At 64.4% G+C, this 22746-nt stretch overlaps 2 protein-coding genes across 2 annotated transcripts; both read left to right on the plus strand.

Annotated features, from left to right (window-relative positions):
- Positions 1-1432: 1432 nt before the first annotated feature.
- Positions 1433-9124, plus strand: TLCD3B (TLC domain containing 3B). Its single transcript, XM_082781688.1, has 5 exons — positions 1433-1567; positions 2623-2706; positions 4235-4454; positions 6325-6420; positions 8826-9124. Exons 1-5 carry the CDS (start codon positions 1434-1436, stop codon positions 9090-9092), a joined length of 801 nt encoding a protein of 266 aa, XP_082637814.1. The 5' UTR covers position 1433; the 3' UTR covers positions 9093-9124.
- A 4093-nt stretch (positions 9125-13217) lies between these two features.
- LOC309888992 (uncharacterized protein) lies at positions 13218-22544 on the plus strand (the record flags this gene model as incomplete). Its single annotated transcript, XM_082781652.1, has 12 exons — positions 13218-13345; positions 13430-13557; positions 13635-13765; positions 16083-16681; positions 17411-17444; positions 17541-17616; positions 17729-17786; positions 18661-18707; positions 18796-18963; positions 19723-19848; positions 22346-22405; positions 22491-22544. The coding sequence occupies exons 2-12, from the start codon at positions 13435-13437 to the stop codon at positions 22542-22544; spliced, it is 1476 nt and encodes a 491-aa protein (XP_082637778.1). The 5' UTR covers positions 13218-13345; positions 13430-13434.
- Between the last annotated feature and the right edge of the window lie 202 nt (positions 22545-22746).

The raw sequence follows: 22746 nt of genomic DNA on the forward strand, positions 1-22746 counted from the left end.
CTTTCTGCCCCCCCCCATGGACTTTTGCTCCCCCCCGCCCTTTTTGAACCCTCCCCAATATTTTTGGGGGGGCTCCCCCTTATTTTTTGGGGCCCCCCCATCCTTTTTAGCCCCCCCCATGACTTTTAACCCCCCCTTGCTTTTTTGGGGGACCCCTCCCTGAATTTCAGACCCCCCCCGATTTTTTTTGCCCCCCCCCCCCCGATTTTGGGCACCCCCCCATGCTTTTAAGACCCCCTCCCACCACTTTGGGGCACCCCCATTATATTTTGGGCCCCCCCCCGTTATTTTTAGCCCCCCCCCAAATATTTTTAGGCCCCCCCCTATATTTTTTAGGCCCCCACCTCACTTCTTACCCCCCCAATTCCCAAATTCCCCCCCCCCATTTATTTTTGGGGGGGTCCCCTCATATTTTGGGTCCCCCCTCCCCCAATTTTTGACCCCTTTCCCCCCAATTTTGCCTTTTTCCCCTTTTTTTTTGCCACCCCCCTTTTTTTTTGCCCCCCCCCCCCTTTGGGCCCTCCTCAGGGAGGGGCGGGGCCTCGTTGCCATGGCGACCGGGGGCCGGTTTCCATAGCAACGCCCCCGAGGGGCGGGGCCCAATGGGAGGGGCGTGGCTTAGCCAAGGGGCGGGGCCTGGTGAATGACAGGGGGAGGGGCGGTGGGCGGGCGCGGCCTCATTAATATTCAGGCTCGCGTTGCTTCATGAATATTTATAAGGAGTATGGTAATTAGGTGTATAAGCCCCGCCCCCTCGTTGATATTCGCGCCGCTCCGTTGCCGTGGCGACACCCCCTCGGTCGCTATAGCAACGCGCGTCCCGCCTTCCCATTGGCTCGGCCGCTCAGCCAATAGGAGCGGCCGAGCGCTCCGCCCGCTCTGCCTGGCAACGCTCCGCATCCTCGTCCTCCTATTGGCTCCGCGGCCGGCCAATCCGGCGGGGCGGCGCCGCGCATGCGCAGCTCCCCGCCGGCCGCCCGTTGCCTTGGCGACGCGCGGCGCCCTGAGGGCCGGCATGCAAATGTATGCAAATGAGGCCGGGGGGCGGGGCCTGACGGCTCTACCTCTCTGAATGCGCGCCGGGGGGGGGTGAGGAGATGCAAATTTATGCAAATGAGGAGGGGGAGGGCACCTGGGTGAGGGGAGGGGGACACCTGAGGGGGGGGCACCTGAGGGCGGGCAGGCTTCGGAAGGGGGGCTAGGCCCCGGGGGGGGGGGGGGGGGGGAGGCCCCTCCCCCTTTAGGCCCCTCCCCCTTTAGGCCCCGCCCCTCATCCCCCACCCCCTGAAGCCCCGCCCCCTGCGGCCACGCCCCCCTAAGCCCCGCCCCTCCCCGTGGCCAGCCGTGCGGGCGGCGGGGCGGGAGGCCGGGACCCCCCCCCCTCCCCCCCCCCAATTTTCCAAACCCCCCCCCCCCCCCCAAAAAAAAAAGCCATGGCCCCCCCCGGAGCCCCCCTGGCCGGCGGCCTCCTCTTCTTCCCCGGCCTCTTCCTGCTGGCCAAGAGCGGCCTCCGGCGCCTGCCCGGCCTCCGCTGGCCGGAGCCCGACGCTGTCATCGTGGCGGCCAGGTGAGGAGAGGGGACGTTGGGGGGGGGCGGGGATGGGGACAGGATGGGGACAGGGAGGGGATGGGGAGGGGATGGGGACAGGGAGGGGATGGGGTTGGGATAGGGACAGGGACAGGACAGGGAGGGGATGGGGACAAGGATGGGGACAGGGATGGGGACAGAGACAGGAGGGGGACAGGGAGGGATGTGGCACAAGGACAGGGACAGGATGGGGATGGGATGGGGACAAGGACAGGGACAGGAGGGGGACAGGGAGGGGATGGGGACAGGGACAGGGATGGGATGGGGACAGGGACAGGACAGGGCACAAGGACAAGGATGGGATGGGGACAGGACAGGGAGGGGATGGGGAGGGGAGGGGGACAAGGACAGGGACAGGAGGGGGACAGGGAGGGGATGGGGACACGGAGGGGATGGGAACAGGGACAGGACAGGGAGGGGACGGGGACAAGGACGGGGACAGGGCTGGGGTGGACGGGGCACAAGGACAGGGACGGTGCAGGGCTGGGGATGGGACAGGGACAGGGATGGGGACAGGGACAGGGACAGGACAGGGACAGACGGGGCACAAGGACAGGGAGGGGATGGGGACAGGGACAGGAGGGGGACAGGGACGGAATGGGGACAGGGAAGGGGACAGGGACAGGACAGGGAAGGGAACAGGGATGGGACGGGGACAAGGAGGGGATGGGGACAGGACGGGGACAAGGACAGGGACAGGGATGGGGACAGGGACAGGACGGGGACACGGCCGGGCGAGCAGCATCACAGGGACAAGGACAGCGAGGGGACAGGGACGGAGCTGGCACGGGGCTGGGGCTGCAGCGGGGTCGGGGATGATGCAGCACTGGGGGACACTGGGGGACACTGGGGACACTGGGGACACCAGGGGACACCGGGGACACTGGGGGACACCGAGGACAGCGGGCACAGATGCATCAGGACACGGGGATGGGGTGGCAGGGCGGCTGCCCCCCGGTGTCCCCGAGGTGTCCCCATGTCCCCGAGGTGTCCCCAAAGTGTCCCCAACGTGTCCCCAATGTCCCCCCCCCCAGGCTGGTGTCCTCGGTGCAGGCGGTGATGGCCTCCACGGCCGGCTACATCATCTCCTCCTCCTGCCACCACGTCATCGACGACCAGTGAGTGTCCCCCCGGCACCCATGGGTGCCCCCCAACCCCCCCAGGCACCCCCCAACCCCCCCGACACCCCCCAACCCCCCCAGCACCCATGGGTGCCCCCAGCATCCCTCCAACCCCCATCAATCCCCCCTAACACCCCCATAACCTCCCCCCCCCAGCACCCATGGGTGCCCCACACAGCTCCAGGGGGGGGCAGGGGACACCGAGGGGGGACAGGGGACACCGGGGGGGGGGAGGGGACACCGGGGGGGGAGGGGACAGGGGGGGACAGGGGACACGGTGTCCTCGCAGGGGATTATGGTGACAGCTGCCGGGGCTCATCCCGGATTAGCCCGGCCCCGGGGTTAATCCCTGGGGCACCCCCAGGGGGTCCTGGGGGGGGGGACACACGCGGGGGACCCCAAATCGGGGGGTCCCCAAGTCCCCGACCACTTTTGTCCCTCAAATTGGGGGGTCCCAAGGCAACTGGGACACTTGGGGGCACCAAATTGGGGTGTCCCCAAATCCCTGAGGGTCTGGGTGCCCAAATTGGGGTGTCCCCAAGCCACCTGAACACCCGTGTCCCCCAAAATCGGGGTGTCCCCAAATCCCTGGATCTCTGGGTGCCCAAATTGGGGTGTCCCAAAGTCAACTGGGACCCTTGGGTCCCCAAAATCAGGGTGTCCCCAAATCTCTGAGGGTCTGGGTCCCCCAAATTGGGGTGTCCCCAAATCTCTGGGTCTCTGGGTGCCCAAATTGGGGTGTCCCCAAGCCACCTGTCCCCCTGGATCCCCCAAAATCGGGGCGTCCCCAAGACCCTGGATGTCTGGGTCCCCCAAATTGGGGTGTCCCCAAATCTCTGGGTCTCTGGGTGCCCAAATTGGGGTGTCCCCAAGCCACCTGTCCCCCTACATCCCCCAAAATCGGGGTGTCCCCAAATCCCTGTCCCCCAGGATCCCCCAAACTCGGGGTGTCCCCAAATCTCTGGGTCTCTGGGTGCCCAAACTGGGGTGTCCCCAAATCCCTGTCCCCCTGGATCCCCCAAATCGGGGTGTCCCCAAATCCCTGGGTCTCTGAGTCCCCCAAATTGGGGTGTCCCAAAGTCACCTGGGACCCTTGGGTCCCCAAAATCGGGGTGTCCCCAAATCTCTGGGTCTCTGGGTGCCCAAATTGGGGTATCCCTAAGCCACCTGGACACCTCGATCCCCCAAAATCGGGGTGTCCCCAAGTCCCTGGGTGTCAGGGTCCCCCAAATCGGGGTGTCCCCATATCTCCAGGCACCTGCATCCCCTAAACTGGGGTGTCCCAAATCCACCCTGGACACTTGGATCCCCCAAATTGGGGTGTCCCCAAATCCCTGTGTCCCTGTGTCCCCAAATCAGGGTGTCCCCACGCCGCCTGTCCCCCCAAATCCCCAACCACCCCCCAATCCCATCTCACCCACGCCCCCAAACCCCCCCTCCCGCCCTCTCACCCCCCTCCCCGTCCCCAAACCCCTCTCCCCGTGCCCCCCGAGGTCACCTCCGCCCCCCGTGTCCCCCCCCAAAGGCACTGGCTGGCGGGGGCGTACCCCCAATTCGCCGTCCCCTATTTCGTCTACGACGTCTACGCCATGTTCCTGTGCCACCGCCACCGGGCGCGGGTCAAGGGCCACGAGGCCGGGCCCCAGCCCTCCCTGCGGGCCGCCGCCGCCTCCTACCTGCGCAAGGACCTGCTGATGGTGCTCCACCACGCCGCCATGGTGCTCGTCTGCTTCCCCGTGGCCACCGTGAGTGGGGGCTTTGGGGGCTTTTGGGGGCTTTTGGGGGCTTTTGGGGACGTTTGGGGACGTTTGGGGACATGGGGGTGGCGTGGGGATGTGGAGGTGGAGGGGTGGTGGCTCAGTGTGGACGTGCTCATGGAGGTCCACCATGGTTCTCCGTGGTCATTGGGACACTTGGGGACTCTTGGGGACACTTGGGGACTTTTGGGGACATTTGGGGACACTTTGGGACCTTTGGGGACAATTGGGGACATTTGGGGACACCTCGGGGACACACAGGTGTTGAGGGGATGTGGAGGTGGAGGGGTGGTGGCTCGGTGTGGACGTGCTCATGGAGGTCCACCATGGTTCTCCGTGGTCATTGGGACTCTTGGGGACTCTTGGGGACTTTTGGGGCCATTTGGGGACTTTTGGGGACACTTGGGGACATTTGGGGACGCTTTGGGGACACGGGGTGGAAGAATGTCACCTGGGCGTGGAGCTACTCATGGAGGTCCACCACGTTGTCATGGGGCTTGTTGGCTTCTCCATGGCCACAGGGACTCTTGGGGGCTTCTCTGTGGTCATGGGGACTTTTGGGGACATTTGGGGACTTTTGGGGACATTTGGGGACTTTTGGGGACCTTTGGGGACACTTGGGGACATGGGGGTGGCATGGGGATGTGGAGGTGGAGGGGTGGTGGCTTGGTGTGGACGTGCTCATGGAGGTCCACCATGGTTCTCCGTGGTCATTGGGACTTTTGGGGACACTTGGGGACATTTGGGGTCATTTGGGGACACTTTGGGGACATTTGGGGACGTTTGGGGACATTTGGGGACATGGGAGTGTTGAGGGGACACGGGGGTGTTGAGGGGACAGGGAGGTGGAGGGGTGGTGGCTCGGTGTGGACGTGCTCATGGAGGTCCACCATGGTTCTCCGTGGTCTTGGGGACTCTTGGGGACATTCGGGGACATTTGGGGACTTTTGGGGACATTTGAGGACATTTGGGGACACCTCAGGGACATGGGGGTGGCGTGGGGACATGGGGGTGTTGAGGGGATGTGGAGGTGCAGGGGTGGTGGCTTGGTGTGGACGTGCTCATGGAGGTCCACCAAGCTGTTGTGGACTTCTACGTGGTCATGGGGACATTTGGGGACATTTTGGGGACATTTGGGGACACGGGGTGGAAGAATGTCACCTGGGCGTGGAGCTACTCATGGAGGTCCACCACGTTGTCATGGGGTTTGTTGGCTTCTCCGTGGCCACGGGGACTCTTGGGGGCTTCTCTGTGGTCATGGGGACACTTTGGGGACACTTGGGGACACTTGGGGACACCTTGGGGACATTTGGGGACACTTGGGTACACGGGGGTGGCATGGGGATGTGGAGGTGGAGGGGTGGTGGCTCGCTGTGGACGTGCTCATGGAGGTCCACCATGCTTCTCCGTGGTCATAGGGACTTTTGGGGACACTTGGGGACATTTGAGGACATTTGAGGACATTTTGGGACATTTGGGGACACCTTGGGGACATTTGGGGACATTTGGGGACATGGGGGTGGCATGGGGATGTGGAGGTGGAGGGGTGGTGGCTCGGTGTGGACGTGCTCATGGAGGTCCACCATGCTTCTCCTTGGTCATAGGGACTTTTGGGGACATTTGGGGACACTTTGGGGACATTTGGGGACATTTGGGGACACTTGGGTACACGGGGGTGGCATGGGGATGTGGAGGTGGAGGGGTGGTGGCTCGGTGTGGACGTGCTCATGGAGGTCCACCATGCTCCTCCGTGGTCATAGGGACTTTTGGGGACACTTGGGGCCATTTGGGGCCATTTGGGGACACTTGGGGCCATTTGGGGACATTTGGGGACATCAGATCCCGTGTCCCCCCCCAGCTGTGGCGCCAGGGGAAGGGCGACTTCTTCCTGGGCTGCCTGCTGATGGCGGAGCTCAGCACCCCGTTCGTCTGCCTGGGCAAGGTCCTCATCCTGGTGAGCCCCAAAATTACGGCGGGGGGACAGCGGGGGGACCCCAAACCCTCCTGTCCCCAACCCTGGGGTCCCCGGGATGATTTGGGGTCTTGGTGGGCCCCCAACCCCACGTGTCCCTCAACTTTTGGGTCCCCGGGATGATTTGGGGGGGTGGTGGGACCCCAACCCCACGTGTCCCCCAACCTTCACCCCAAACCCTTTGTACCCCAACCCCTTGGGTCCCTGGGTGGATTTGGGGTCTTGGTAGACCCCCAACCCTACGTATCCCTCAACATTTGGGATCCCAACCCCTCATGTCCCCAACCCTCATGTCCCTCAACCCTTGGGTCCCCAGGATGATTTGGGGTCTTGGTAGCCCCCCAACCCTTGTGTCCCTCAACCCTTGGGTCCCCAGGATGATTTGGGGTCTTGGTAGACCCCCAACCCTCATGTCCCTCAACCCTTGAGTCTCCAGGTTGACTTAGGGTCTTGGTAGACCCCCAACCCCACATATCCCCCAACCTTCACCCCCACCCCTTTCCACCCCCAACCCTTGAGTCCCCAGGATCATTTGGGGTCTTGGTAGACCCCCAACCCTACATATCCCTCAACCTTTACCCCCAACCGTTTATACCCCCAACCCTTGAATCCCCAGGATGATTTAGGGTCTTGGTAGACCCCCAACCCCACATATCCCCCAACCCCTTGGGTCCCCACGATGACTTAGGGTCTTGGTAGCCCCCCAACCCTTCATGTCCCTCAACCCTTGGGTCCCCAGGATGATTTGGGGTCTTGGTAGCCCCCCACCCCACATATCCCTCAACCTTTACCCCCACCCCTTTCCACCCCCAACCCCTTGGGTCCCCACGATGACTTAGGGTCTTGGTAGACCCCCATCCCATGCGCCCCCCAACTTTTGGCCCCCAACCCTTTCCACCCCCACCCCCAGACCGCCCCACGATGACTTAGGGTCTTGGTAGCCCCCCAACCCCACATGTCCCTCAACATTTGGGTCCCCAGGATCATTTGGGGTCTTGGTAGTCCCCCAACCCTTGTGTCCCTCAACCCTTGGGTCCCCAGGTTGACTTGGGGTCTTGGTAGACCCCCAACCCTACATGTCCCTCAACCTTTGGGTTCCCAGCCCCTCATGTCCCCAACCCTCATGTCCCTCAACCCTTGGATCCCCAGGATCATTTGGGGTCTTGGTAGACCCCCGACCCTACATATCCCTCAACCTTTACCCCCAACCGTTTATACCCCCAACCCTTGAATCCCCAGGATGATTTAGGGTCTTGGTAGCCCCCAACCCCACATATCCCTCAACATTTGGGTCCCCAGGATGATTTGGGGTCTTGGTAGCCCCCCAACCCTCATGTCCCTCAACTTTTGGGTCCCCAGGTTGACTTGGGGTCTCGGTAGCCCCCCAACTTTTGGCCCCCACCCCTTTCCACCCCCAACCCATTGAGTCCCCAGGTTGACTTAGGGTCTCGGTACCCCCCCAACCCCACATATCCCCCAACCTTCACCCCCACCCCTTTCCACCCCCAACCCCTTGGGTCCCCAGGATCATTTGGGGTCTTGGTAGACCCCCAACCCTTCATGTCCCTCAACCCTTGGGTCCCCAAAAGAACATGGGGTGGTGGTGGGCCCCTAAACCTTCATGTCCCTCAACATTTGGGTCCCCAAGATGATTTGGGGTCTTGGTAGCCCCCCAACCCTCATGTCCCCCAACCCTTGAGTCTCCAGGTTGACTTAGGGTCTTGGTAGCCCCCCAACCCCACATATCCCTCAACATTTGGGTCCCCAGGATCATTTGGGGTCTTGGTAGCCCCCCCACCCCACATATCCCCCAACCTTCACCCCCACCCCTTTATACCCCCAACCCCTTGGGTCCCTGGGTGGATTTGGGGTCTTGGTAGCCCCCAACCCTACGTGTCCCCCAACCCTTGAGTCTCCATGATGACTTAGGGTCTTGGTAGCCCCCCAACCCTTCATGTCCCTCAACCCTTGAGTCCCCAGGATCATTTGGGGTCTCGGTACCCCCCCAACCCCACATATCCCCCAACCTTCACCCCCACCCCACATGTCCCTCAACCCTTGGGTCCCTGGTTGACTTAGGGTCTCGGTACCCCCCCAACCCCACATATCCCCCAACCCCTTGAGTCCCTGGGTTGACTTGGGGTCTTGGTAGCCCCCCAACCCTACGTATCCCTCAACCTTTGTGTTCCCAACCCCACATATCCCCCAACCTTCACCCCCAACCCTTCATGTCCCTCAACCCCTTGGGTCCCTGGTTGACTTAGGGTCTCGGTACCCCCCCAACCCCACATATCCCCCAACCCCTTGAGTCCCTGGTTGACTTAGGGTCCCGGTACCCCCCCAACCCCACACCCCACACCCCCCACCCCGTCTTTCTCCCCCCGCAGTACAAGCGGCAGCACACGGCCCTCCACAAGCTGAACGGGGTGGCCATGCTGGTGACCTTCCTGGGCTGCCGGGTGCTGCTCTTCCCCTACCTCTACTGGGCCTACGGGCGCCACCGGGGGCTCCCCCTGCTGCGGGTGCCGGGGGCGCTGCCCCCCGCCTACAACGCCGCCGCCGCCGCCCTGCTGGCCCCCCAGCTCTACTGGTTCGGCCTCATCTGCCGGGGGGCGTGGCGCCTCTTCAGACCCCCCCCCCGCCACCCGCCCTGAGTTTTGGGGAGGGGTGGCACCCGAGGGTGGGGATGGGGAGGGGGGGGTTGGAGGGGGTGTGTGGGGGGGTTATGGGGTGGTTTGGGGGTGATATGGGGAGGGGGTGGTAAAGGGAGGGGTGCAGGAGGGATGTGTGGGGGCTCTAGGGGGTCTTCAAGGGGGGCCCAAGGGGGTCCTGGGGTCTTCAGGGGGCACCCTAAAGTCCGTATGGGGGTCCCAAGGGGGTCCTGGAGTCCTTAGGGGGGTCCTGGGGTCTTCAGGTGGCACCCTAAGGTACTTAAGGGGGGTCCTGGGGTCTTTATAGGGCACCCTAAAGTCCATATGGGGGTCCCAAGGGGGTCCTGGGGTCTTCAAGGGGCACCCTGAGGTCCCTAAGGGGGGTCCTGGGGTCTTTATAGGGCACCCTAAAGTCCATATGGGGGTCCCAAGGGGGTCCTGGGGTCTTCAAGGGGCACCCTTAGGTCCATATGGGGGTCCCAAGGGGGTCCTGGAGTCCTTATGGGGCATCCTAAGGTCCATATGGGGGTCCCAAGAGGGTCCCAAGGGGGTCCTGGGGTCCTTATGGGGCATCCTAAGGTCCATATGGGGGTCCCAAGGGGGTCCTGGGGTCCTTATGGGGCACTCTGAGGTCCTTAAAGGGGTCCCAAGGGGGTCCTGGGGTCTTCAGGGGGCACCCTGAGGTCCTTATGGGGGTCCCAAGGGGGTCTTGGGGTCTTTAGGGGGCTCCCTGAGGTCCATATGGGGGTCCCAAGGGGGTCCCAAGGGGGTCCTGGGGTCTTCAAGGGGCACCCTTAGGTCCGTATGGGGGTCCCAAGGGGGTCCTGGGGTCCTTATGGGGCACTCTGAGGTCCTTAAAGGGGTCCCAAGGGGGTCCTGGGGTCTTCAAGGGGCACCCTAAAGTCCGTATAGAGGTCCCAAGGGGGTCCTGGGGTCCTTATGGGGCATCCTAAGGTCCATATGGGGGTCCCAAGGGGGTCCCAAGGGGGTCCTGGGGTCTTCAAGGGGCACCCTAAGGTCCTTATGGGGGTCCCAAGGGGGTCCCAAGGGGGTCCTGGGGTCTTTAGGTGGCACCCTAAGGTCCTTAAGGGGGGTCCTGGGGTCTTCAGGGGGCACCCTAAGGTAGTTAAGGGGGTCCTAAGGGGGCTCCTGGGGTCTTCAGAGGGCACCCTAAGGTACTTAAGGGGGTCCTGGGGTCCTTATGGGGTACCCTAAGGTCCTTATGGGGGTCCCAAGGGGGTCCCAAGGGGGTCCTGGGGTCTTTAGGTGGCACCCTAAGGTCTGTATGGGGGTCCCAAGGGGGTTCTGGGGTCTTTAGGTGGCACCCTGAGGTCCATATGGGGGGTCCTGGGGTCTTCAGGGGGCACCCTTAGGTACTTAAGGGGGTCCCAAGGGGGTCCTGGGGTCTTCAGGGGGCACCCTAAGGTACTTAAGGGGGTCCCAAGGGGCTCTTGGGGTCTTTAGGGGGCACCCTGAGGTCCGTATGAGGGTCCTAAGTGGGTTCTGGGGTCCTTATGGGGCATCCTAAGGTCCATATGGGGGTCCCAAGGGGGTCCTGGGGTCTTCAAGGGGCACCCTAAGGTCCATATGGGGGTTCCAAGGGGGTCCCAAGGGGGTCCTGAGGTCTTTATCGGGGTCCCGGGGTCTTCAGGGGGCACCCTAAGGTCCATATGGGGGTCCTAAGGGGGTCCTGGGGTCTTCAGGGGCCCCCCTAAGGTCCTTATGGGGTCCCAAGGGGGTCCTGGGGTCCCTAGGGTCCCCCTGAGGCCCCTCTGGGGGTCCCGGGGGGTCCCTTTGGCGCCCCCCACCCATGGGTGCCCCCGCGCTGTCCCGGCCGCTGCATTAAAGGACTTTGGGAACCGACCCGGCTGCTCCTTGGGACGGGGGGGGGGGGCATCCCAGTATGAACTGGGACCATTCCCAGTACGAACTGGGAACCCCAGCCACAGCCCAGTACGGACTGGGACCATTCCCAGTACAAACTGGGACCTCCAGCCCCTTTCCAGTACGAACTGGGCCCATTCCCAGTACAAACTGGGCCCTTTCCCAGTACAAACTGGGACCCCCAGCCCCTTCCCAGTACAAACTGGGATCCCCTGCCCATTCCCAGTATGAACTGGGCCCATCCCACTACAAACTGGGACCCTTCCCAGTATAAACTGGAACCCCCAGCCTCATCCCGGCTCAAACTGGGCCCATTCCCAGTATAAACTGGGACCCCCAGCCCTTTCCCAGTACACACTGAGCACTGTCCCAGTACAAACTGGAACCCTCAGCCTCATCCCAGCTCAAACTGTGATCCCCTGCCCATTCCCAGTATGAACTGGGCCCATCCCACTACAAACTGGGCCCATTTCCAGTACAAACTGGGCCCCCCAGTCCCATCCCAGTATGAACTGGGCCCAGTCCCAATATGAACTGGGCTCCCCAGCTCCATCCCTGTACGAACTGGGCGCAGTCCCAGTACAAACCGGGACCCCCAGCCCCATCCCAGCATAAACTGGGCACTGTCCCAGTACAAACTGGAACCCTCAGCCTCATCCCAGCTCAAACTGGGCTCAGCCCCAGTACAAACTGGGACCCCCAGCCCCTTCCCAGTATGAATTGGCCCCATTGCACTACAAACTGGGAACTTTCCCAGTACAAACTGGAATCCCAAGCCCCATCCCAGTACAAACTGGGCCCATTCCCAGTACAAACTGGTATCCCCTGCCCATTCCCAGTACGAACTGGGCCCATTCCCAGCACAAACTGGGACCCCCATACCCTTCCCAGTATGAACTGGCCCCATTCCACTACAAACTGGGAACTTTCCCAGTACAAACCAGGGCTCCCAGCCCCAACCCAGCTCAAACTGGGATTGTCCCCAGCTCAAACTGGGACCCCCAGCCCTTTCCCAGTATGTACTGGGAACCCCATCCCAGTACAAACTGGGCCCATTCCTAGTACAAACTGAGACCCTCAGCCCTTTCCCAGTATGAATTGGGCCCATCCCAGTTCGAACTGGGCCCCCGGGCCCCATCCCAGTACAAACTGGGCCCTTTCCCAGTACAAACTGGGCGCCTTTCCCTTCGCCCCGCCCCCCGTTGCCAGGCAACCGCCGCCGCCGTTCCCGCCTCTTTTCCCCCCGTTGCCAGGCAACCGCCGCCATTTTGTCCCCGCCCCTTATCCCGTTGCCAGGCAACCGACGCCATTTCGCCCTGCCCCGCCGGGCTGCCCGCACTGCGCATGCGCGCCCGGCGGCCTCCCATTGGCTCCCGCCCCGCGGCTTCAAACGGTCGGGCGGGAGCGATGGCGGCGGAGGCTGCGGCCGGTGCGGGGGGGGGGGGGGGGGGTTTCTGAGGGGATTTGGGGAGATTTGAGGGGATTTTGGGGAAAAGGGGGGGCTGGGGGGGCTCAGGGGGGTTTGGAGAAGGGGTGCGAGGCTCTGGGGGGCGGCTGGCGGTGAGGGGATGAGGGGTGGTGAGGGGAAAATGGGCTGAGGGGGCGTTCGGTGAGGGGAGAGGGGCTGTGAGGGGACGTTGTGTGAGGGGGAAAAGGGGCCGTGAGGGGAAAAAGGGGCATTTTGTGAGGGAACAGGCTGTCAGGGGACGTTTTGTGAGGGAAAAGGGGGCATTTTGTGAGGGAACAGGCTGTCAGGGGACGTTTTGTGAGGGGATGAGGGGCTGTGAGGGGAAAAGGGGCTGTCAGGGGGCATTTTGTGAGGGGATGAGGGGTTAAGGGACACTTCGTGAGGGGACAGGGACTGTGAGGGGATATTTCGTGAGGGAACAAGGAGCTGTGAGGGGAAAAGGGGCTGCGAGGGGACAAATCCTGAGGCAATGGTGTGTGAGGGGACATTTTGTGAGGGGGAAAAGGGGCTGAGGGGACGCTTGGTGAGGGGAGGGGACATTTTGGGGGCATCAGGGGGCTATGAGGGGACAAATCTTGAGGGAAATGGTCAGGAAAGGGACATTTTTTGAGGGGACGGGTCATTTTATGAGGGGACGGGGGGGCTGTGAGGGGCTGGGGGGGCTTTGAGGGGCTGGGGGCGCTTCGAGGGGACCCTTTTTGAGGTGACAGGGGGCTGTGAGGACCCGGCATCCACCCAGCCCCCCCTCAATGGCTCCCAACCCCCCCCCAGCACCCCCCCGGCGGGTTCAGGTCTGCGTCCGCCTGCGCCCCGGCCCCCCCGGCGAGGAGCCCTGCCTGCTGCCCCTCGACTCCCGCACCCTCCAGCTGCGCGAGGACACCCCCCGCGCCCCCTCCTGCTACCGGTGAGCCTCGGGAGGGGGCTGGCAAGCAGCACCCATGGGTGCTCCCCCCCAAAACTTCGCATTTTAACCCCTTTTTCCCCTCAGTTTCGATGCCGTTTACGACGCCGCCAGCTCCACCGCCGCCGTCTACGAGGGCTCCGTCCGCCCGCTGCTGGCCCAGTTCCTGGCCGGCCGCGACGCCACCGTCCTCGCCTACGGACCCAGCGGCTCCGGTGAGCCTCCACGCCCCCTCCCCACCCCTCAACGACCCCCCCAAAAGCTGACACGGTGCCCCCGTGCCCCCCCCCAGGGAAGACGCACACCATGCTGGGCGGCGAAGGGGAGCCCGGCTTGGTGCAGCTCGCCCTCGAGGAGCTTCTGCAGGCCGTGGGGGCCGGCTGCCGCCTCAGCGTGGCCTGCATGGAGGTGTACTGCGAGGAGGTGGGCTTGTGCCCCGTGTCCCCCCCTCAAATCGCCCCCCTTTTGGTCCACGTGCCCCCCCCCAGGCGCTGGTAATCCCCCGTTTATCGACCTGTGCCACCCCCCGGTCTCCAGATCTGCCTTCCCCTATAGGCAGATCCCCCCCCAGACCCCACTATTCCCCCAAAAAAAGCATAATCACCCCCCAAAAAAACATATTCCCCCCCCAAATCCCCATATTTCCCCATATCCCCCCCAAAATCCTCGTATTCCCCCCATATGACCCCCCAAAATCCCCATATTCGCCCCAAAATCCCCATTTTGCCCCCATATGACCCCCCCAAAATCCCCATTTTGCCCACACATCCACCCCAAAATCCCCATTTTTCCCCATAAGCCCCCCCAAAATCCCCATTTTACCCCCATATGGCCCCCAAAATCCCCATATTCCCCCATATGCCCCCTAAAATCCCCATTTCCCCCCATATCTCCCCCAAAAATCCTCATTTTGCCCCCATATCCCCCCCAAAATCCCCATTTCCTCCCCATATCCCCCCCCAAAATCCCCATCTGCCCCCCCATGCCCATTTCCCTCCTGTAACTGCCCCATATCCCCCCCAAACCCTCCCATATCCCCCCCAAATTCCACATACCCCCCCAAATCCCCCCTATATCCCCCCTAAGGACCTTCTATATCCCCCCAAATCCCCATTTTGCCCCCCCCAAATCCCCCTATATTCCTCCATACCCCCAAAAAAACAAATATCCCCCCTCAAAACCCCCATACCCCCCCAAATATCTCCCCCCATATCCCCTCAAACACCTTTTACTTCCCCCATACCGCCCCCAAACCCCCATATCTCCCCCAAAGCCCCTCCAATGCCCCCCATATCCCCCCAAACTCCCCCATTTCCCCCCCAAACCCCCTATAACCCCCCCAATCCTCTCCCATATCCCCCCAAAATCCCCCATATCCCCCCAATCTCCCCCCCACACCCCCCCAAACCCCCCATCTCCCCCTCATATCCCCTCTAAATCCCCCAATCTCCCCCCAACCTCCCACATACCCCCCTCATACGCCCCCCAACCCCCCCATATCTTTCCCCAATCCCTGCCCAAACCCCCCACATCCCTCCCAAACACGCCCCATTCCCCCCCCAATCCCCCCATATCCCCCATATCACCTCCATATCCCCCCCAAATCCCCCAATCTCCCCCCTATTTCCCCCCAATCTCCCCCAAACCCCTTTTACGCCCCCCCCAAACCCCTTTTACTCCCCCAAACCTCCCCCATCTCCCCCCAAACCCCCCATAACCCCCCCCAATCCTCTCTCATTTCCCCCCCAACCCCCCCATACCCCCTCCCTAACCCCCCTATGCCCCCCAAACTCCCCAATATCCCCCCCAAATCCCCCCATATCCCCACCATACCCCCCAAGCCTTCCCTAATCTCCCCCATACCCCCCCAAACTCCTTTTAACCCCTCCCAAACCTCCCCCAATTCCCCCCCAAACCCCCCATTTTCCCCCCCATACCCCCCCAACACCCCCCAAACCTCCCCCAATCCCCCCCATACTCCCCTAAACCCCCCATTTTCCCCCCCAATTCCCCCCCAAACCCCTTTTACGCCCCCCAAACCCCTTTTACCCCCCAAACCTCCCCCCTCCCCCCAAACCCCCCCATAACCCCCCCAAACCCCTTTAACCCCCCTCCCAAACCTCCCCCAATTCCCCCCCAAACCCCTTTTACCCCCCCATACCCCCCCTCACACCCCTTTTACCCCCCCATACCCCCCCCAAACCCCTTTTACCCCCCAAACCCCCCATTTTCCCCCCCAATTCCCCCCCAAACCCCTTTTAACCCCCCCAACCCCTCCCAAACCTCCCCCAATTCCCCCATAACCCCCCTCCATATCCCCCCCAAACCCCTTTTACCCCCCCCAAACCTCCCCCAATCCCTCCCCAAACCCCTTTACCCCCCCATACCCCCCCTCACACCCCTTTTACCCCCCCATACCCCCCCCAAACCCCTTTTACCCCCCCAAACCCCCCATTTTCCCCCCCAATTCCCCCCCAAACCCCTTTAACCCCCCCAAACCCCCCCATAACCCCCCACATATCCCCCCCAAACCCCTTTTACCCCCCCAAACCCCCCATTTTCCCCCCCAAACCCCTTTAACCCCCCCAAACCCCCCATTTTCCCCCCATAACCCCCCCATACCCCCCCATACCCCCCCCCAAACCCCCCATTTCCCCCCCAATCCCCCCCCAACCCCCTTTAACCCCCCCCCACCTCCTTTTTCCCCCCCCCCCACCCCCCCCCCTTTTTCTCTCCCCAGCTCCGCGACCTGCTGGCCCCGGCGGGCTCCCCCCCGCTGCGCATCCTCCAACCCCGGGGGGCCCCCCCGAAGTGCCAGGCCTCACCCGCCTCCCCCTGGGCCCCCCCCCGGCCCCCTCCCTCCTCGTCGCCTCCCTGGGCGCCCTGCGCCGCGCCGCCCCCACCCTCCTCAACCCCTCCTCCAGCCGGGGCCACCTGGTGCTGTGGGTGCGCCGGGAGCCCCCCCCCGAAAAAAAAACCCCTCCCGGGACCCCCACCTTGACCTTGGCCGACCTGGCGGGCTTGGAAGACCCCCGGCGCAGCGGGGCTGGGGGGGCTCGCCTGCGCGAGGGGGGGGCCACCAACGCCTCGCTGGGGGTGCTGCGCAGGGTGCTGGGGGCCCTGCGGCGGGGGGGCGCCCCCCCCCTGCGGGAGAGCCGCCTCACCCGCTTGTTGGGGGGGGGTCCCGAGCTCTCCGGGCCCCCCCCTCTCCTCCTCCTCCTCCTCGCCCTCTGCCCCCACCCCTCGGGGCTCCCCCAGGCCCGCCGAGCCCTCAGCTTCGCCCGGGGGGCTCGCCGGGTGCCCCCCCCGCTGCAGATGGGGGGGGGGGGCAGGGAGGGGGTGAGTTGATTGGGGTTGGGGGGGGGGGTTGGGGGGTTAGGGTGGGGGTTGGGGGGTTTTGGGGGGTTGGGAGGGGGTTTGGGTGGGGGTTGGGGGGGGTTTGGGGGGGTTTGGGGGGGTTAGGGTGGGATTTGGGGGGGGGTTGGGGGTTGGGAGGGGGTTTGGGGGGGTTTGGGGGGGTTAGGGTGGGATTTGGGGGGGTTTGGGGGGGGTTGGGAGGAGGTTTGGGGGGTTTTGGGGGGATTTGGGGGGGTTTGGGGGGTTGGGAGGAGGTTTGGGTGGGGGTTGGGGGGGGTTTGGGGGGGCTGGGGGGGTTTTGGGGGGGTTATGGGGGAGACTGGGGGGGTTGAGGGGTTATGGGGGGGTAGGGGGGTTAGTGGGGGGGCTATGGGGGGGGGATTGGGGGCTTACTGGGGGGTTACTGGGGGGGTTATGGGGTTACTGGGGGGGTTGTGGGGGGGTTGGGGGCTGTGGGGGGGGCTTATAGGGGGTGGGGGGCTTATGGGGAGGGATATGGGGGGCACTGGGGGGGGTTGGGGGGTTATGGGGGGGGCATGGGGGGGTTATTGGGAGGGGTGGGGGGGCACTGGGGGGTTATGGGGAGGGGTGGGGGGGCACTGGGGACAAGGGGGAGGGCTGGGGGGGACACATGAAGGGGAAGGGGGGGATGTGGGACGGGGGGGGGGACATGGGGGGGCTATTTGGGACCCCCTGACCCCCCCCCCTCAGGTGCCACCGTGGCCAGCGACGCCCCCGAGTCCAGGTAGGGACACGGGGACACGAGGGGGGGACACACGGGGGGGGGGTCCCGGTCCCCCTGTGCCACCCCCTGCCCTGTGTCCCCCTCCCCCCCCCCCAGGACCCCCCCCTCCACGCCCCCCCCGGAGGACCAGGCCCTGCAGCGCTGGCTGGAGGACGCTGAGAACACCCTGCAGGTGACACGGGGGGGGACAGGGGGACACGGGGGGGTGTGACAACACCAGCACCCACCTTGGGGGGCACCCATGGGTGCTCACCCCCCTCCCCCCTTTATTTCCCCCCCCCCAGAGGCTGAAGAAGCGGCGCCCACCCCCTTCCCCTCCTCCTCCTCCTCCTTCTCCTCCGGGTAAGGTGGCCCCCAAAAAAAAGCCCCCCCTCCCCCTAAATGTCCCCCCCGTCCCTAAATGTCCCCAAATGTCCCCCCTCCCCCTAAATGTCCCCCCCCAAATGTCCCCCCCCTCCCTAAATATCCCCACGTCCCTAAATGTCCCAAGATGTCCCCCCCATCCCCAAATGTCCCCAAATGTCCCCCCGTCCCCAAATGTCCCCAAATGTCCCCCCTCTCTCCAAATGTCCCCTCCATTCCCAAATGTCCCCAAAGTTTCCCCCTATCCCCAAATGTCCCCAAACATCCCCAAATGTCCCCAAATGTCCCCCCCATCCCTAAATGTCCCCAAATGTCCCCCCTGTCCCCAAATGTCCCTAAATGTCCCCAAATGTCCCTAAATGTCCCCCCATCCCTAAATATCCCCAAATGTCCCCCCCTTCCCTAAATGTCCCCAAATGTCCCCCCCTTCCCTAAATGTCCCCAAATGTCCCCTCCCTCCCTCTAAATGTCCTCAAATGTCCCCAAATGCCCCCCGTCCCCAAATGTCTCCAAATGTCCCCCCCATCCCTAAATGTCCCCAAATGTCCCCCACTGTCCCAAAATGTCCCCAAATGCCCCCCTGTCTCCAAATGTCCCCCCATCCCTAAATGTCCCCAAATGTCCCCCCCCCTCCCCCTAAATGTCCCCAAATGTCCCCCCATCCCTAAATGTCCCCAAATGTCCCCCACTGTCCCAAAATGTCCCCAAATGCCCCCCCGTCTCCAAATGTCCCCCCATCCCTAAATGTCCCCAAATGTCCCCCCCCTCCCCCTAAATGTCCCCAAATGTCCCCCCATCCCTAAATGTCCCCAAATGTCCCCAAATGCCCCCCCCGTCCCACTTTGCCCCCCAGGCGCCCCCTCCCCATCCTCCCTGGTGGTGCTGCGGCGGCGGCAGAAGGTGAGTCCCTCGAGGGGGGGCCGTGACCCGGACGGATGGGGTCCGTTGGTGTCCCCCCCCCCCCTCAGCGTCCCCCCGCTGTCCCCAGGGCTGTCCCCAGTGGGAGGCGGTGGCCGCCCCCCGGCTGGAGGCGGGGGTCCGGGCCCACGTCCTGCGGGCGCTCAACGGGGGGGACCCGGCGCAGCTGCGGGGGCTGGGGCCACGCCGGGGGGGGCGCGTCCGAGCCTGGCGCCAGGAGCACGGCCCCTTCCGCACGGTCAGTGCCTGTCACCTCCCCCCTGTCACCTCCCCCCTGTCACCTCCCCCCCTCTGTCTTCTTGTCACCTTGTGTCACCCCTGGGTGTCCCCTCCTATGTCCCACGTCACTGTGCCACCCCTGGGTGTCCCCAGGTGTGCCCTGTGTCACCCTGTGCCACCCCTGGGTGCCCCCGAGTGTGTCCCCTGTCACCCCATGTCACCCTGTGCCACCCCTGGGTGTCCCCTCCCATGTCACTGTCACCTCCCAGGGTCCCCATGCATGTCCTATGCCACCCCTGGGTGTCCCCTGACATGCCCCATGTCACCCCATGCCACCCCTGGGTGTCCCCAGGCACATCCCATGTCACCCTGTGCCACCCTTGGGTGTCCCCTCCTATGTCCCACGTCACTGTGTCACCTCCCAGGGTCCCCATGCGTGTCCTGTGCCACCCCTGGGTGTCCCCAGGTGTGCCCTGTGTCACCCTGTGCCACCCCTGGGTGCCCCCGAGTGTGTCCCCTGTCACCCCATGTCACCCTGTGCCACCCCTGGGTGTCCCCTCCTATGTCCCTCATCACTGTCACCTCCCAGGGTCCCCATGCATGTCCTGTGCCACCCCTGGGTGCCCCCCAACGTGCCCCATGTCACCCCGTGCCACCCCTGGGTGTCCCCAGCCACGTCCTTTGTCACCCTGTGCCACCCCCGGGTGTCCCCATGCATGTCCTGTGCCACCCCTGGGTGCCCCCGGGTGTGTCCCATGTCACCCTGTGCCACCCCCAGGTGTCCCCATGCATGTCCCCTGTCACCCTGTGCCACCCCTGGGTGTCCCCAGCCACGTCCTTTGTCACCCTCTGCCACCCCTGGGTGTCCTCTGCCGTGTCCTATGCCACCCCTGGGTGCCCCCAGGTGTGTCCCCTGTCACCCTGTGCCACCCCCGGGTGACCCCTGCCATGTCCCACGTCATTGTGTCACCTCCCAGTGTCCCCATGTCACCCTGTGCCACCCCGGGTGCCCCCGGGTGTGTCCCCTGTCACCCCATGTCACCCTGTGCCACCCCTGGGTGTCCCCTCCTATGTCCCTCATCACTGTCACCTCCCAGGGTCCCCATGCATGTCCTGTGCCACTCCTGGGTGCCCCCCAACGTGCCCCATGTCACCCCATGCCACCCCTGAGTGTCCCCAGCCACGTCCTTTGTCACCCTGTGCCACCCCCAGGTGTCCCCTGCCATGTCCTGTGCCACCCCTGGGTGCCCCCGGGTGTGTCCCCTGTCACCCCGTGCCACCCCTGGGTGTCCCCCAACATGCCCCATGTCACCCTGTGCCACCCTCTGCCACCTCTGGGTGTCCCCAGCCACGTCCTTTGCCACCCTGTGCCACCCCCGGGTGTCCCCTGCCACGTCCCACGTCATTGTGTCACCTCCCAGTGTCCCCATGTCACCCTGTGCCACCCCTGGGTGCCCCTGGGTCTGTCCCCTGTCACCCCATGTCACCCTGTGCCACCCCTGGGTGTCCCCTCCTATGTCCCACGTCACTGTCACCTCCCAGGGTCCCCATGCGTGTCCTATGCCACCCCTGGGTGTCCCCCAACATGCCCCATGTCACCCCATTCCACCCCTGGGTGTCCCCTGCCACGTCCTGTGTCACCCTGTGCCACCCCCGGGTGTCCCCATGCATGTCCTGTGACACCCCTGGGTGCCCCCGGGCGTGTCCCCATGCATGTCCCATGTCACCCTGTGCCACCCCTGGGTGTCCCCTGCCATGCCCCATGTCACCCTGTGCCACCCTCTGCCACCTCTGGGTGTCCCCAGCCACATCCTTTGCCACCCTGTGCCACCCCCGGGTGTCCCCTGCCATGTCCCACGTCATTGTGTCACCTCCCAGTGTCCCCATGCGTGTCCTATGCCACCCCTGGGTGCCCCCAGGTGTGTCCCATGTCACCCTGTGCCACCCCCGGTTGTCCCCATGCATGTCCTGTGCCACCCCTGGGTGTCCCCTGACATGCCCCATGTCACCCTGTGCCACCCCTGGGTGTCCCCTGACATGCCCCGTGTCACCCTGTGCCACCCCCTGGTGTCCCCTCCTATGTCCCACGTCACTGTGTCACCTCCCAGGGTCCCCATGCGTGTCCTGTGCCACCCCTGGGTGTCCCCTGCCATGTCCCATGTCACCCCATGCCACCCCTGGGTGTCCCCTGCTATGTCCTGTGTCACCCTGTGTCACCCCTGGGTGTCCCCTGCCACGTCCCATGGCACCCTGTGCCACCCCTGGGTGTCCCCATGCATGTCCCCTGTCACCCTGTGCCACCCCCAGGTGTCTCCTGCCACATCCTGTGCCACCCCTGGGTGCCCCTGGGTGTGTCCCATGTCACCCTGTGCCACCCCCGGGTGTCCCCTCCTATGTCCCACATCACTGTCACCTCCCAGTGTCCCCATACATGTCCTGTGCCACCCCTGGGTGTTCCCTGACATGTCCTGTGCCACCCCTGGGTGCCCCCGGGTGTGTCCTGTGTCGCCCCTGGGTGTGTCCCCTGTCACCCCTTGTCACCCTGTGCCACCCTCTGCCACCTCTGGGTGTCCCTATGCATGTCCCCTGTCACCCTGTGCCACCCTCTGCCACCTCTGGGTGTCCCCAGCCACGTCCTTTGTCACCCTGTGCCACCCCTGGGTGTCCCCTCCTATGTCCCACTGTGTCACTGTCACCTCCCAGTGTCCCCATGCATGTCCTGTGCCACCCCTGGGTGTCCCCCAACGTGCCCCATGTCACCCCATGCCACCCCTGGGTGTCCCCAGCCATGTCCTTTGTCACCCTGTGCCACCCCTGGGTGTCCCCAGGCACATCCCATGTCACCCTGTGCCACCCTCTGCCACCTCTGGGTGCCCCCAGGTGTGTCCCATGTCACCCTGTGCCACCCCCGGGTGTCCCCTGCCATGTCCCACGTCATTGTGTCACCTCCCAGTGTCCCCATGCGTGTCCTGTGCCACCCCTGGGTGTCCCCTGCCATATCCTGTGTCACCCTGTGCCACCCCTGGGTGTCCCCTGCCATGTCCCATGTCACCCTGTGCCACCCCTGGGTGTCCCCCAACGTGCCCCATGCCACCCCTGGGTGTCCCCAGCCACGTCCTTTGTCACCCTGTGCCACCCCCAGGTGTCCCCATGCATGTCCTGTGCCACCCCTGGGTGCCCCCGGGTGTGTCCCCTGTCACCCCGTGTCACCCTGTGCCACCCCTGGGTGTCCCCTCCTATGTCCCACATCACTGTGTCACCTCCCAGCGTCCCCATACATGTCCTACCCCACCCCTGGGTGTCCCCTGTCACCCCGCGCCACCCCACTGGCACACCCAGTGTCCCCTCCCCGCCCCCCGCGTTGTCCCCAGGGCCACCCATGGGTGCCACTGTCCCCGCAGGTGGAGGACCTGGTGGCAGTGCCCGGCTTCACGGCGGCGCAGGTGGCCACGCTGCTGCAGGTGAGCGGGGACACAGGGGGGGTGGGGGACACCCGGGGGACCCCCGGGGGGTGACACGGGGTTGACACGCTGTCCCTCTCCGCAGGCCAATGTCACCGCTGCCCTGGGGACGGCCCCGTTGGGCCCCGCCCCCCAATAAACACCCGCGAGACCCCACCCCGCCTGGCTGCGTCACCTGGGGGGCGGGGACAAAGGGAGGGGACCCCCAAGTCACCGAGGTGCCACCAAGGTGACCCCAGGACAAGGAGGTGACCCCAAGCCATCAAGGTGACCCCAAGTCACTGAGGTGCCACCAAGGTGACCCCAAGACAAGGAGGTGACCCCCAAGTCACCAAGGTGAC

Source organism: Aythya marila (assembly GCF_965140915.1).
Source record: "Aythya marila genome assembly, chromosome: 31".
NCBI classification, from domain to species: Eukaryota; Metazoa; Chordata; class Aves; order Anseriformes; family Anatidae; genus Aythya; species Aythya marila.

What these genes read in the sequence shown, in the direction of transcription:
- TLCD3B (XM_082781688.1), top strand. Translation starts at nt 1,434, where the DNA reads ATGGCCCCCCCCGGAGCCCCCCTGGCCGGCGGCCTCCTCTTCTTCCCC. An exon ending in CACCACGTCATCGACGACCA is followed by an intron (nt 2,707 to 4,234) that starts GTGAGTGTCCCC and finishes CCCCCCCCAAAG; the next exon opens with GCACTGGCTGGCGGGGGCGT. An exon ending in TGGGCAAGGTCCTCATCCTG is followed by an intron (nt 6,421 to 8,825) that starts GTGAGCCCCAAA and finishes CTCCCCCCGCAG; the next exon opens with TACAAGCGGCAGCACACGGC.